The sequence below is a fragment of the Miniopterus natalensis genome, chromosome 1 (assembly GCF_054644295.1).
Source record: "Miniopterus natalensis isolate mMinNat1 chromosome 1, mMinNat1.hap1, whole genome shotgun sequence".
Classification (NCBI taxonomy): Eukaryota; Metazoa; Chordata; class Mammalia; order Chiroptera; family Miniopteridae; genus Miniopterus; species Miniopterus natalensis.
Genome location: NC_142081.1, coordinates 155173413 through 155186487, shown reverse-complemented (window position 1 = coordinate 155186487; position 13075 = coordinate 155173413). Strand labels below are relative to the sequence as shown.

Below are 13075 nucleotides of genomic sequence, written 5' to 3'. Positions count from 1 at the left end.
AACATCCTCTAAATGTATTAGTGTTTCTCTCCTCAAGTCCTATTCCATCCTGGCTAACCCCGAAGGTGAGATGTGAACTAGTCTCTCTGTTACTATGCTCCTTCCTTCTACTCCTGCCCTTCTGCCTTACCAGCTCAGCAAAATCTCAATCCCAAAAAATAATATATCTATCTGCCTTCTCTAACTTCTACACACAGGCTGCTGAGCACCTGGCAAGAAAAAAAAATCACATACCTACCTGGATAGGACCAGTACAAATTTATTATATCCAACTTTCACTGGGCCTTCAATACTCTTCTATGGTTCCTTTCCCACTATTTCTCTCATTCTCTTTCACTAATATTCCAAACCATCACAAGGTCCTGAAGTCCCTTAGTCAACCTACTTCCTCAAGACTCTTAACAGACTACACTTCTGTTGACAACTACAGGAAACTGAGGTCATTAAGCAAGACTTTATTCAACTTCCCACTCCCTTAACTACAAATCCATATTCATACCCAACAAAATACATATGCTTTCCCACAGGATGAGTTCTCTTTTTCCAGCTATAGGCTCAACCACCAATCTGTAAAATGGCTCCATGCTCTCCTCCCTCAATCATTTTCAATCTCTCTTGACAATTTCCAAACTTTCCCCTCTGCTGGTTTCTTACCTTCTCTTTATGAGCATGCCTGCGTCTTTCCCATCCTTAAAAACAAAGCAGAACACTAGAAACATACAATCAAACACCCCTTTATTGGCAAATCCACCCGCACCAATCTCTTCTGTTCTCTTTTCTTTCAAATTTCTGCAAGCCAAGTGTATACTTACTGTCTCTTCTCATCTCCCATTCACTCAACTCACTGCTTTCTGGCTCCATCATCCTAGAAACTTCCAAACTGGCAAATCTCAAAAACATTCTTCAGGCCTCACATTACTGAGTCTCGACTGTACATGACAGCCTTGGCTGATCTCCTTGCAACTTCGACCTCACGTTCTATAACCCCCCTCTCCTGATTCTTTCCGTACTGCCAGGGACCAGCTCCTGTTCTGTATCCTTTATGGGTGCCCCTTCTTTCTCTAAACATTCATATTCTCCATGGCTCATCCTCAGCCTACTGCTCTTCTCACTTGGCAGTATGAACCATGAGTGATCCTTCCTGTCCCCTTCCAGGGTTTCAATAGCCACATCTTCGCCAATGAGTCCCAAAAATATGTGTCCAGCCAAATCCCTTCTAATGGCCTATTAAATACGCCTACCTGGGAAGCTCCAACCATTCAGACCCAAAGCCCCAAACTGAATCTATCCCCTCAACCTTTCTTTCTCAGCTATTGGGAAAACATCCACCCAGTTTCCCAAATTAGAAACCTGGGAGGAAGCCTTGCCTTGGCCCCTTCTACTCTCTTATTCTATTGCTTACAATACTGCGTTGGCTCTGCACACCTCCAGGAAACGTATTAGTTCTTAATAAAAGCCTTAACTCATGATATGCCTCCTATCAATCTTAACAGTCTTATTTTTTGCCCCTCTTTGACATAAAATCAACTCCTTGGACTGCTTATAGACATTGGCATATATTAAAATGTTTGCTGCCTTTTACCTTGACTCATACTTTACCTTCTTACTTTAATTACCTTCTTGGTTAATTTAGTCCAGTTAATTCCAATCTGCTCATCTTTTAAAGCTCAAGAACCACATCACACTCTTGAGGGAGACTTCCCTTCCCTGACTCCCTGTCAGAGAACTCGCTTTCCAAGGAGCAATGTTTTCCTCCTGCGTCTCTAACACCACCTTTCTCTGTTGTTGTGCTCTCCATTTCCGCTGATCTCTTCTCCAACAGAATTATATGCTTAATTTCCTCATTACACTTTAGCTTCACAAGATTAAACTATTTTATCTCAGAAACTCCGATGCCAGTTACAATGTATGGCCCAATGTTTACATATTTGACACAAATAAGTACCAATGTGCACACAACTCTCGCCACACAGCTGAAGACTAATATGAAAAAAAACAATATATACAAAGAAAAAAGTAACTTGGAAAAAATAACAATGCAAGAAATTTAAGAAATTTTGGGGGAAAAATTAGTATCTTCAGAAGGATGAGAGGAGATACTGCACAATTTTAAAAGAATAAAAGGTCTCGAGGAAATTAAAAATATAACATAAGGTTAATCTAAAAGAATTAGTATCTGACTGACAGAATTCCAGAAAAGGGAACATATAAAACAAAGGGGAGATTAACAAAGAAATATTTCAAAATATTCCCCTGGGATTGAAGGGTACAAATTTTCAGATTAAGAAGGGTTGTCATGAAGACTCAGTAAAATTTTAAAATAATGAGAAAAAGAACAGTCTAGAAAATTTCAGGCAGAAACACTAACAGACACAGAGAATAAACAATACCGAGGCCAAGGGAGGCCAGAAGGGAGATGGTGAGTCAGAGACAGGGGTAAAGAGAAGGCAGAACCAGGGACAGAGGGATATCTGAGGGCAGGGAGAGAGAAGGGACTATAAAGGGACAAGACAGACAGAGATGGGAGAGGCCCGGGAACTGAGAGGGAGAGAGTGACCTGCGGGGAAGAGACAGGGAGAGGACAGATGGTAGGGGGAGCAAAGGGCAGAGGTGGGGCAGAAAGATGAAGGCACAGACAGAGAGACGAGCAGAGACGGGGTGAAGAGACGAGACTGACCCAGGAAGGGAAGGAGAGAGACAGGAGGAGAAGGGCAGAGACAGGGCAAGAGAGGGAAAGACAGGGGGACAGACAGGGGAAGGGAAAGCCGGGGGGAGAGTAAGGTAGAAAGACAGACGGGGGAGAGAAACAGACATGCAGAGAAAGACAGAACCGGGGGGCAGTTACAGGAGGGAGTCTGGGGAAACAAGCCCTACGAGAGCGGGGAAGTGCCGGTGGCACAGCGAGGCCCACCTGGGAGCGCTATCCACCCCGTGACCGGTACAGTCCAGCGCCGAGTGCGGTTCAAACGGGCGCTAGGCTGTGCGGAAAGGGTAAGGAGGGCCCGGCGGACTAGCAAGTGGATGGATGCTCGTTACAGTTTGGAGGGATGAGAAATGTTAAAAAAGCTAATTTTAATATTCCTCAGGAGGAAGTCAATTAAGACAGAATAATCAAGAAACAAGCAGTAAAAGTATGTTATTTAAAAGCTGAAAGAGCTAAAAGTGGCGGCAGCAATTAGCAGTGGAGAGCAATAGGGCGCCAATTAGCCTGTGGAACTACTTGACTATTTAAACTATGTACTTGTATAGCTTTGGTTAAAAACTTAAAAATTATTTTTAAAATCCCACCAACGTTGCTACATGTAATCGACTTGATAAAATACAATAAAACAGTAACACTATTTAGAGTCTCTAGGGCCTAGAACTATCCTCTTTCCATCTCTGACAGAAAACCTGCCAACAATAAAGAAAACAGAGATGATTCTTTAAATGCATACAAAGCACTTGGGCAATTGCACCATTTGGTGTGATAAACCATCACTTCAAAAAATAATGGAAATAACAAACAATAACTTACAATCTACCCCTCCTCCAAATTCCATTGTTGGAACCTTTTCCAAAATGCTCACAGCCTGCCTTTTATTTGTTAGAACTGAGTAGAGTTCATTTGACCAGGTCTCACATCAAGTCACACTATTTTACAGCAAACTGAAAGGAAGGAATGAAAACATCAAGCTTCATAAAAACTAACTCATTCTGTCACTTTTCCTACCTGCGGCTTATTACAACCTTAAGGTTCGGTGAGTGCCACCCAGCCCTGGAAGGCACGTGCTTGGCACCCTGGACTCACCCTGTTAAACACTGGCAGCATCATGTACAGCTTCTCCTCTTGTTCCTTCTGAGTCATGTGCCGAGGAGGATGGCACAGCTCAGTGAAGAGCCGGCGGAGGTGCATCAGTCCTAGAGCGTTGTCTTGCGGGCTGCACTCCTCCTGCCTCGGCCGCCCCATGATCCGCTTCACCATGTTCATCTTGGCGGGTTGGTGATAGACACTTGTGATCCTGCAGGAAGACAGTCACCAGGAACAGTCAAAATGCCACTGTCTTGATCAGGTCAAGCATGCTTGAAGAGCTTATAACAGGTCTGAAAAACAGAAAATTCTGACTAAAATACCTTTTCTACTTCTTTAAAAAGAAAATGTAGAAAGGCAAAGCTAATTTTGATACATCTCCCTAAATGACAAATTATAATTATGGTGCTCAACTATCCTACTAGCTTTGACACAATTGTATAAAATGTAAACCACAGAATAGCTTACACGGAAGCTATTAACTGGCCAAGTAATAAATTTTCCAATTAAGTTATTCATATCAAGTTCCACAGATCAAGGGATCACAAATCTTACTATTAATATGTTGCTGAATAGCTAAGCACATATAAAAGAATGAAAGAACACAAAGTTCACCCTTACCTCAAAGCATCCAAAAAACAACAACAACAAAAACCTACAAAGTTTTCTACTTTTTCTTTTTTCCCTAGATGAAGGATTACACTTTGGTACCTGCTAAAGAGTTTACTTTATGTAATAGTTTGAAAATATGCAAATTAAAGAAAATGATACCCCAACATATTTTACAAATCATAAGATGACTGAAAATTACATAACTGAAGACCACTTTTTCAAACTGTAGTTTGAAACTCTTTGGTAGGACATGTTAATTCATACAGTAGGTCATGATGAGTATTTAAAAAACGAAATAAAGGATATTGGAATACAAATAGTAAGGGTAATTATTATTTCATGAAACTTATTTTAGGTAAGGGGGTATTTGTGTGTACTGCATCATAATGTAAAATGTATGCCTGGCTAGAGCTGCAGTTAAGAAATAAATAAACCGACCATTGGGTTAGAATATATAGCAGAATCAATAATGCTAAGCTTTCAGAAACCATCAACAGCCCCTTTCAACCACCACTCACTGTGCCAGCAAATAACTAATTTCAGACACAAAAACAGGATATCTCATAAAAGGAGTCAGGAAGGCTGGGAGGACACTCTGGATATACAGAATCTGGGAGAAAAGCAATTTGCTTTTTAATTTGTGGAAAAGAAGGAATAACCTGAAGATTAATTTGTAACTTAACCACATAAGCCAGTATGCCATGTCTTTAAAAAAATGAAAGACTACTACAAGGCTAGGGCTTTATTTACTAAACATGTGTCTATTGATTTTTTAAAACTATAAGAAGGACTAGCATCTTAAATGTGTATCCTCAGGAATTTTGATGAATCTGTATTTGGTTACAGGCATGTGATGTGACTCACCACAGGTGAGCAGCAGAATGGTACTCTGCTTAGAGCTCTGCCAGTGGCTTGTCTGTGCTGAGCCACCACTGTGCAGAGAACACTTAATATACTCTAAGACAGGGGTGGGGAACGCAGGCCAGGTATATGGCCCGTGAAATCATCTGGTCTGTCTCTGCCAAGGCAACCACACAGGTGGGGCTCAAAATTCAACAAATCTAGGAGTTTTCATAGCTAATTTTTAAGTTGATAATTTTGTATGGCCCGTGAATGATGTTATAAATATCCAAATGGCCCTTGGCAGAAAAAAGGTTCCCTACCCTGACCCTAAGGGGTCCAGTCACAAGGAAGAATGCTTAGACACACAGGCAAAGGCCAAGGGGAAGCTCTGAACTACACATGACGTACAAGTTAGTCCAGTTCAAAGCTGTTCTTGGAAAACAGGCAAGCCCTCCAAATGTAAATAAAAGGATTTCAAAAATATATTCAAATAGCCTACTACGTGCTGATAGGTGCAATCCTAAAAATCCCCAGAACAAAAATAAAAATTGAAGTGAATCACCAATGTTTGTACATTAACATTTTAGATCATGCATAGCTCTGAGCATTTTCCTCAGCCTGCAGCTAGAGTTCATAATCTAGAGTCTGTGGTTAGGAATTAGAGGACTCAAGATCCTCCAATAGTTCAAAATAATTTTTTAAGAGATCCCCAGCTTTCAGAGGGGTCTATGTCATTTAAAAAAAAAAAAAAAAGTCAGGCATCACTCTGCATCTAGAGAACTTCAAAGCACTTTCAGGCACCTCCTTTGCTACTCATTCCAATTTAGACAAGTGGGCCGAAAACAGGATTAACTCTGCCTTTAAGTGAGGCCCAAGGCAAGAACAACTTGCTCAAAATTTCACAATGAAAGGGACTTAATTGTATGGGAATCCAGACCTTTACCTCTTGGCCAAATGACCCTCCCCAGTTTACTCATATTTATATACTTATTTTAAATTACAGAATTCTTAGACACTGTGACTCTAGTATACTTATTATTTAGCACCAAGTAGCAATCAGAATGTGAAAGAAGTTTTTGATTTTTCAGAATATGAACTAAAGTAATCAACTTTAATCTCGGCGAAAAACCACACATGATTACAATAACATTAACTACTACGTGTAATTGAGCTATTGCACCATCAATATCAGGTGCAAAAGGATAGATATCAATCAGCTAAATGGGTTTACAGTTATTTCTCAATTACTCAGAAAATCTCAGGGATAGAAAAGGATTCCTCCCCTTCTTATTGACCAAGAAACACTTAGGCATACCAGCTGTTGAATCATTGATTTGTCTGCGCTTTGATGTTTATATGCAAAGTAATATATTCAGACCAAGAACTACCATGTTTAAAATGCTCTTCAGGAGAGAAAAACCAGAAAAAGAAAAAAAAAGTCACTTTTCAGTCAAAGCGGTACTAACATAGCCATATAAGATCAGTAAATTCAGGGGAAAGGCTAATCATAATGCCCTTGAACCTTGGGTTTCCCTCCTCTGTAAAATCTTTTTACCTTTATGTAATGCTACATAAAATAATAACTTCTATAAGGCGCCCAGCACATTAGTTGTATTCAATAATTATTAAATTTCCTTTCTTCCTTCAGCTAGATCACAAAACATTTAATTCTTTTCATTTACATTTTCCGTTAGTATTTAAGCAAGTAAGAGAAAGGAAACTGTGTAATCCCTTATGGTAAGTACTATGTTTTAGAGACTTACAAAATGATAAAAAAATTTAAGGGAAAATTTACTTCTTAGTTGGATGCTCAATAAGAGGTTTCTAAAGCAATATAGAAGAGATATGCAAAATATAATATTGGGGACAAGTAGAATGATTATTTTGGGGGTAATATTATTAGGGGTTTTCAAAATATTTGTAAAGATTATTGTGTATAAGTACTCTATTTTGTTTCACAAGAGAACAGCGTCTGCACTGCCAACAGGGGGTTATTTAAATAGGAATGAGATAATTACTGCAATGAGCCCAGGCAGTATTTCTTACTCTAATCTCTTGTGTTAATGCTTGAAAATCCCAGACACTTTAACTACAACCACCCAAAATCCTTTAAACAGTTCACCATTATTTAAATTACATAAAATATAAAATAAGTAAATAGTCTAAATTTAAAAATATACTTGTCAAGTAACTAGCTGCCTTTGAGTAGCTTGGCTAAAGGCTTAATTTTCTAAGTAATTCCTTAATTCCATGACAAAAGAAATAAATAGCTCACATGGCTAAGGGGAATCCTATACTTTCATCAAAGAATTATTAAGTAGTTGCTCAGGTTTTTAATTTTTTCTTAAATGTCAGAGTGGATTTAAAAATGTCCACACTCTATATGATGTCTACAAGAAAGCTACTTTAAATATAAATAATAATCATGAGTAATAAATATAAGTAATCAGAGAGGCTAAAAATAAAAGAGGTGGAGAAAGATATACCACGCTAAGTCCAATCAAAAGAAAGTTGAGTAGCTATATTAATATTAGACACATAGTCTTTAAAACAAGAAAAACACCCAGGATAAGGAGAGTATTACATACTGACGGCAGGGCCAATTCTCCAAGAAGACATAACAATGCTTAACGTGTATAAGCCTAACAAGAGTATCAACCTATGTGAGGCCAAAACTGACAGAACTGAAGGCAGAAAAAGACAAGTCCACGATTAGCTGGAAACTTCAGCAGCCCTCATATAATAATTGATAGGTCAATTGTGCGGAAAATCAACACAGATAACATTTACTGAACATTACTATCAATCAACTAAATCTATGGTTGATACTTATGGAACATGCCACCCAAAGACAGAATACATATTCTTTTCAAACTCGCAGGGAACTTTCACCAAGACAGATCACATCCAGGGCCATTAACACACCTAACGAACTCAAAAGAACAAAAACCATACAAAGTACGCTCTTGGATCACAATGGAATTAAATAGGAAATCAGTAACAAAAGAGAGCTGGAAAAGCCCCAAATATGTGGAAACTAAACAACACACATCTAAAGAACACGTGAGTCAAGGAGGTGTCAAGAGAAATTTAAAAATATTTCGAAGTGAATGAAAACACAACTTAGCAAAATGTGTAAAATGCAATGAAAGGTGTTCTTAGAGGGAAATGTGTAGCACTAAACGCATATATTACAAAAGAAAAAAGATCTAAAACTAACCTAAATTAATACCTTAGGAAAAAGAGAAATAAGAGGAAGTCAAGCATAAAGAAAGCGGAAGGAAAGACATAATAACAAACGAGGGCAACAAATCCATGATGAAAACACAAAAACAACAGAAAAATCAAGAAAACCAAAACCTGGTTCTTTGACACGCCGGATAATATTAGTCTGAGTCTCACTAGCATGTGACTGGCTTTCTTGTCTTGAACACATTTTCCCTACAGTTCCTCAGTTTTCTTCTGAAAAACAAAGCAGATATGATGCCAGTTCTCTAATATAAAACCTCTGTTGATTCCCTGTTGCTTAAGAATAAACTGAAGCACCTTAATCTAACATCTAAGTTCTTGCACACTCTGGCCGCATTTATATTTATTTATATTTCCAGCCTCCTCTCTCACTAAGCCATCTGTCTCAGGAAATTCGGCTACAGTGAAACTATCTCCCGGCCTGTTGGAGTCTTTAGCCTTCTGCGTACTTGTTGTGCGTTCTTTCTGCAAAGGATGCCCTTCCCTTCGCTTTTCCTAGTGGCTACGCTCTCAGGTGGCCTCAGAGAAGTCTTTCCCAAACCTCCAGGCAGGTGGTTGTTCTGTCTGTTACCCCACAGTACAGTACTTTAGTTACAGTCTCATGGACTGTTCCTCATTCCCAGGCAGTACAGCACGGCGGTTATACAGGCTCTACAGCTAACGGCCTGGAATGCAAATCCTAGTTGCGCTGCTTCCCAGCTGCAGCACCCGAGGTCAGCTTCCACACGTGTGCGTGTTCCCTCACGTGGAAAGAGCCAGGGCCACCAGGGCCTGTCTCGGGGGTGCCGTGCAACTCACCACATGAGGTGCTGCATGGACAGTACTTGGAGGAACGGCTGCGCAGGTGCTCAGTGGGCGACAGCTCTCGTTACTGTAAGTCCACCGCACCCCACAGGCGCTAGCAAGTGGCTATTTACTTCCACTTAATTTATAACGTCCTCAATGGTGGGAACCAAATGTTACTTAACTTTGTATCCCTAGTTTACAGTAGGCGATGGGTGAGTGGTGGCATCGGATGTCATGCCCAGATGTTATAAATTCTGGAAGTACTAGTTTTACCATTCCTCACCGAAAAATTATATATTACATATAACATTTTTTTAAAATTACAATTTATGTATTCTAGTTCTTACCCTATAAAAAGTCCTTATAGTTCCTAAACATGGAAGTTCTTAAACATCTCCAGAAAAAAATTACATTCACCACCATTTATTCAAAATTTAAGTTATCAACTTGCTTAAAGAACCATCATTTCTTTCTGCTTAATTACCAGTATCTCTCATTCAGCTACAAATTCCCTGAAAGCAGGCTGTGCTCTCCAAATCCTTAACACCTCGCGGAGGATTTGGTATACAGTAGGAATAAACAAATGAATGTAGGAGTGATTACCACAGCTTTAAGGGAAAGCTCACATTTCAAGCCTCCTGATGGCCTGGCCCGCGCCTAGATCCAGCCCTACTCCTCTCCCATGTTTCCTCTCTACCCCACCCACCCCTCATCTCACGCAGGTTTCACAGCACTGCCTTCACCTTTCTGTGCCTTCACACACCCTGAACCCTCTCCCGCAGGCCTCTTCCCCTCCAGCAATTCCACATTTAGATGATTACTACTCATCACCCTTTACACCTCAGCTCACCTGCCCCTCTTCCAGAAAGCATTCTGTTTGACAGATGTGCCCCCTCCCTTGTCCCCACGCAGTCCTGTGCGTGTCTTTATCACAGCATTGCTCACACTGCGATGCAACTGTTATTTTGTCTTTTTCCAACACTGGACAAATAATATAAGGTTATGAAAGGCAACGATCATGTCCTAGTCAACTCCCCCCCATATCTAACACAGTACAGGACCTGCCGAATAAGAGGCAGACAATAAATGATTAATAAATAATAAAAGATGATCAATAAAAGTTTAGAAGATGAACTAGAGGCAGCTCAATCCAAAGGTAAGTTAAGGTGATTTAAAATAAGCCAAAGAGGGGGAGAATTTTCTCTAAATTCCTTCACTGTTTATTTTAAAACAAGAAGGCTTGGAAGACAACTTTATTGCTTACGGTTTGTTTAAAGTTTTTATTGAAAAAGTAAACAACCGTTACCATGTGACAATTTTTAATGGGAGGTGTTGGGTATCCCAGTGCATTTTTTTTAAAGTATTCAGCAAACCTGGTATAAATTCAGAAAATAAGAACTATGAATGTGAAGGCAGGAGCAGGAAAGAAAAAAAAATTATTCCTTAACAGTTAGGTTTGGTGGGTAAGCAGATGATGATAAAACAAAGGGAATAAGCCCAAATCCTCCACTGGGAACTGACGAGTCAGCAGCACGCTGAGAACAGGAGCACACGGAGGAGTCCGCTGACCAGTGTCGACAGCCGATCGTTACCGAAAGGCTGCAACACTGCCGTGACCTGGACGCGGTGAGAGGAAGACGACAGGTGCAAAAGCTTCTGTAGGAGTGTTAGTGAAACCTCACAGGTGAAGAAAGTGATAAAATAGTGACAGCAATGACAATAATACTGGTACAGTAAACGCTGGCCTCTGCACAGGCGGATTACACAACAATGAAGGTTTTAGTTGTGATTTTTTATGCTTTTTATTTTTCTCAAAATATCAAAATGTATGCATTCCAATAAACTGTGCTCTACCAATTAGTGACCTTAGAAGTCTGTGTGCACATGATGATGCTGACATGGCTCAAAACACTTTTTAATATCCCTCTTTATAGATTGCTTTCAGGGCATTTTATAAGCTACATCTAAAAATCAGTGTCATCATATATCAGGATTTACCAGAAACGGAATTAATTACTCAGCTTGGTTATTTGTCTTAGTTTTCAAACTTCCTCCAAAACTTCTGCCTATTACTAAACATCAAATCCTTTCAAAAAATTGAAAATTCACCACTAATAATCAAAAGAATGCACTGAAGAGTCCGCAGCCGATTATGAAGGTGAAATTCTAAATAGATTCTGAGCAACATCAATCTTACCAAAATTAAAAACTTCTGCACATGAAAAATCAACAGAAAGAAAACAAACACAAGATACAAATTGGGAACAAAATATCTGCAACACCAATAATGAACAAAAAAGCATTAGATCCAAAATATGTAAAGAATGGTTACAAATCAATGAGAGAAAGGCAAACCACCCAATAGAAAAATGGACAGAAGAGTTAAATAAGCATTTCACAAGGAAGGAAAATGAATAACCTCAAATATATAAAAGTCCACACAACCTCGTCAGTAACAAATGAAATGAAAATTAATATATAATGTTCTGAGTGCTTTGCTCTCTGTTGTAAGGATGTGTCTTCATTTACCACCGTGTGTCCGTCTGCCATTGCCCATCACCTCCCACACCAAGTCCACATGCACTGGTTCTCATCACCTAGGAAAACATGCACTGAGTACCCACATCAAGCCTCTCCACCAGGGCTGCGCTAACAGTCAACAGCCAATAACCTAGTCTGATCCCATCTGCAGCTATTTCTCAACCTACCAGAGGTACAATTAAAACATCGCAGAATTTCCGGAGGGTATCTCCAGTAAACACACAGCTCCACCAACATTCCTTGAAATTTTACCTAGTGTGAGGTCAGTGACCTAAGTTTCTTATATTCAACATTTTAGTGTTTGCCACAGTACCTGACACACTGGAGACAATTAATAAATGTATTATGGATGGCTGGATGGATGGATACAGTAAGGCAGGAAATCTTCCTGCTGACACCTTACTTAATAGCTTTTCCATAAATTCCTATATCCAATTTATTTGATAAATACTTACGTAATAGAATTATATGAATGAAAACAATTAGGAAACTTATTATATCCTTAAAGAAACATACTTTAAAACAAAGGTGGTACTGATATGAATCTCAAGGATAAAAAAAAAAATTACTTGTTACTGGGTATAACCGTTTGCTAACCAGAGTACTACTGTTTTCCTTATAATTTTTGCATTAGATATTTTACGAATGAAATATAAAAATATACTTACATTCTCATGGCTGAGGGGTACATTTTCACTAAAGGGGTTGAGGGATGGGTACTGAAGACAGTGAAGGGGTGGAAGGAGAGGAGAAAAGAGTAAGACAACTACATTTCTCTACCCTTCCACCGTTACCAAAACACATGGACGATTACCACAAATAGCCGTGTCCTAATTACATCATTTCACTGTTGATCACATGTAGCCTACTTTAAAAATGCCTCTGGGGAAGAAGGAGAGGAGAAACGCTTTACTATCAGCTAGCTTTTAGATACATTTTATAAATCCATCTGAAATAACATTTTAAATATATTGCCTTTTATTCTGGGGAAGTAAGTTTTCAAAGTACAACTCAGTTTACTGTATTTTTTCCTCCACAAGAGTCTCATCTTCCCCTCAGAAGGAATGCCATGTAATAACCTACCCTGGATAAAATGGCACAGACCCCTGGGCAGTGGGAAGATGACTGTTTCCCAGGGTTTTTATTTTTTAATTTTTTAATATGCTATAATAAAGCCTCACTCTCAATTTGGGGGGAACATACTAAAAGAGCACTGAATTTATCCCAGGACAGGAGGATCTAGCACGCCCAGCA

The 13075-nt window shown here is 39.3% G+C and overlaps 1 protein-coding gene across 3 annotated transcripts in view; it reads right to left on the bottom strand.

Moving 5' to 3' along the window:
• WDFY3 (WD repeat and FYVE domain containing 3) overlaps positions 1-13075 on the bottom strand; it is a 208475-nt gene that overhangs the window by 154046 nt on the left and 41354 nt on the right. For all 3 annotated transcript variants that reach the window (XM_016213051.2, XM_016213053.2, XM_016213054.2), the window contains exon 2: positions 3791-4001. In XM_016213051.2, the coding sequence (XP_016068537.2) occupies positions 3791-3970 (180 nt within the window). In that variant the 5' untranslated portion in view covers positions 3971-4001. The remainder of the gene's footprint in view (positions 1-3790; positions 4002-13075) is intronic.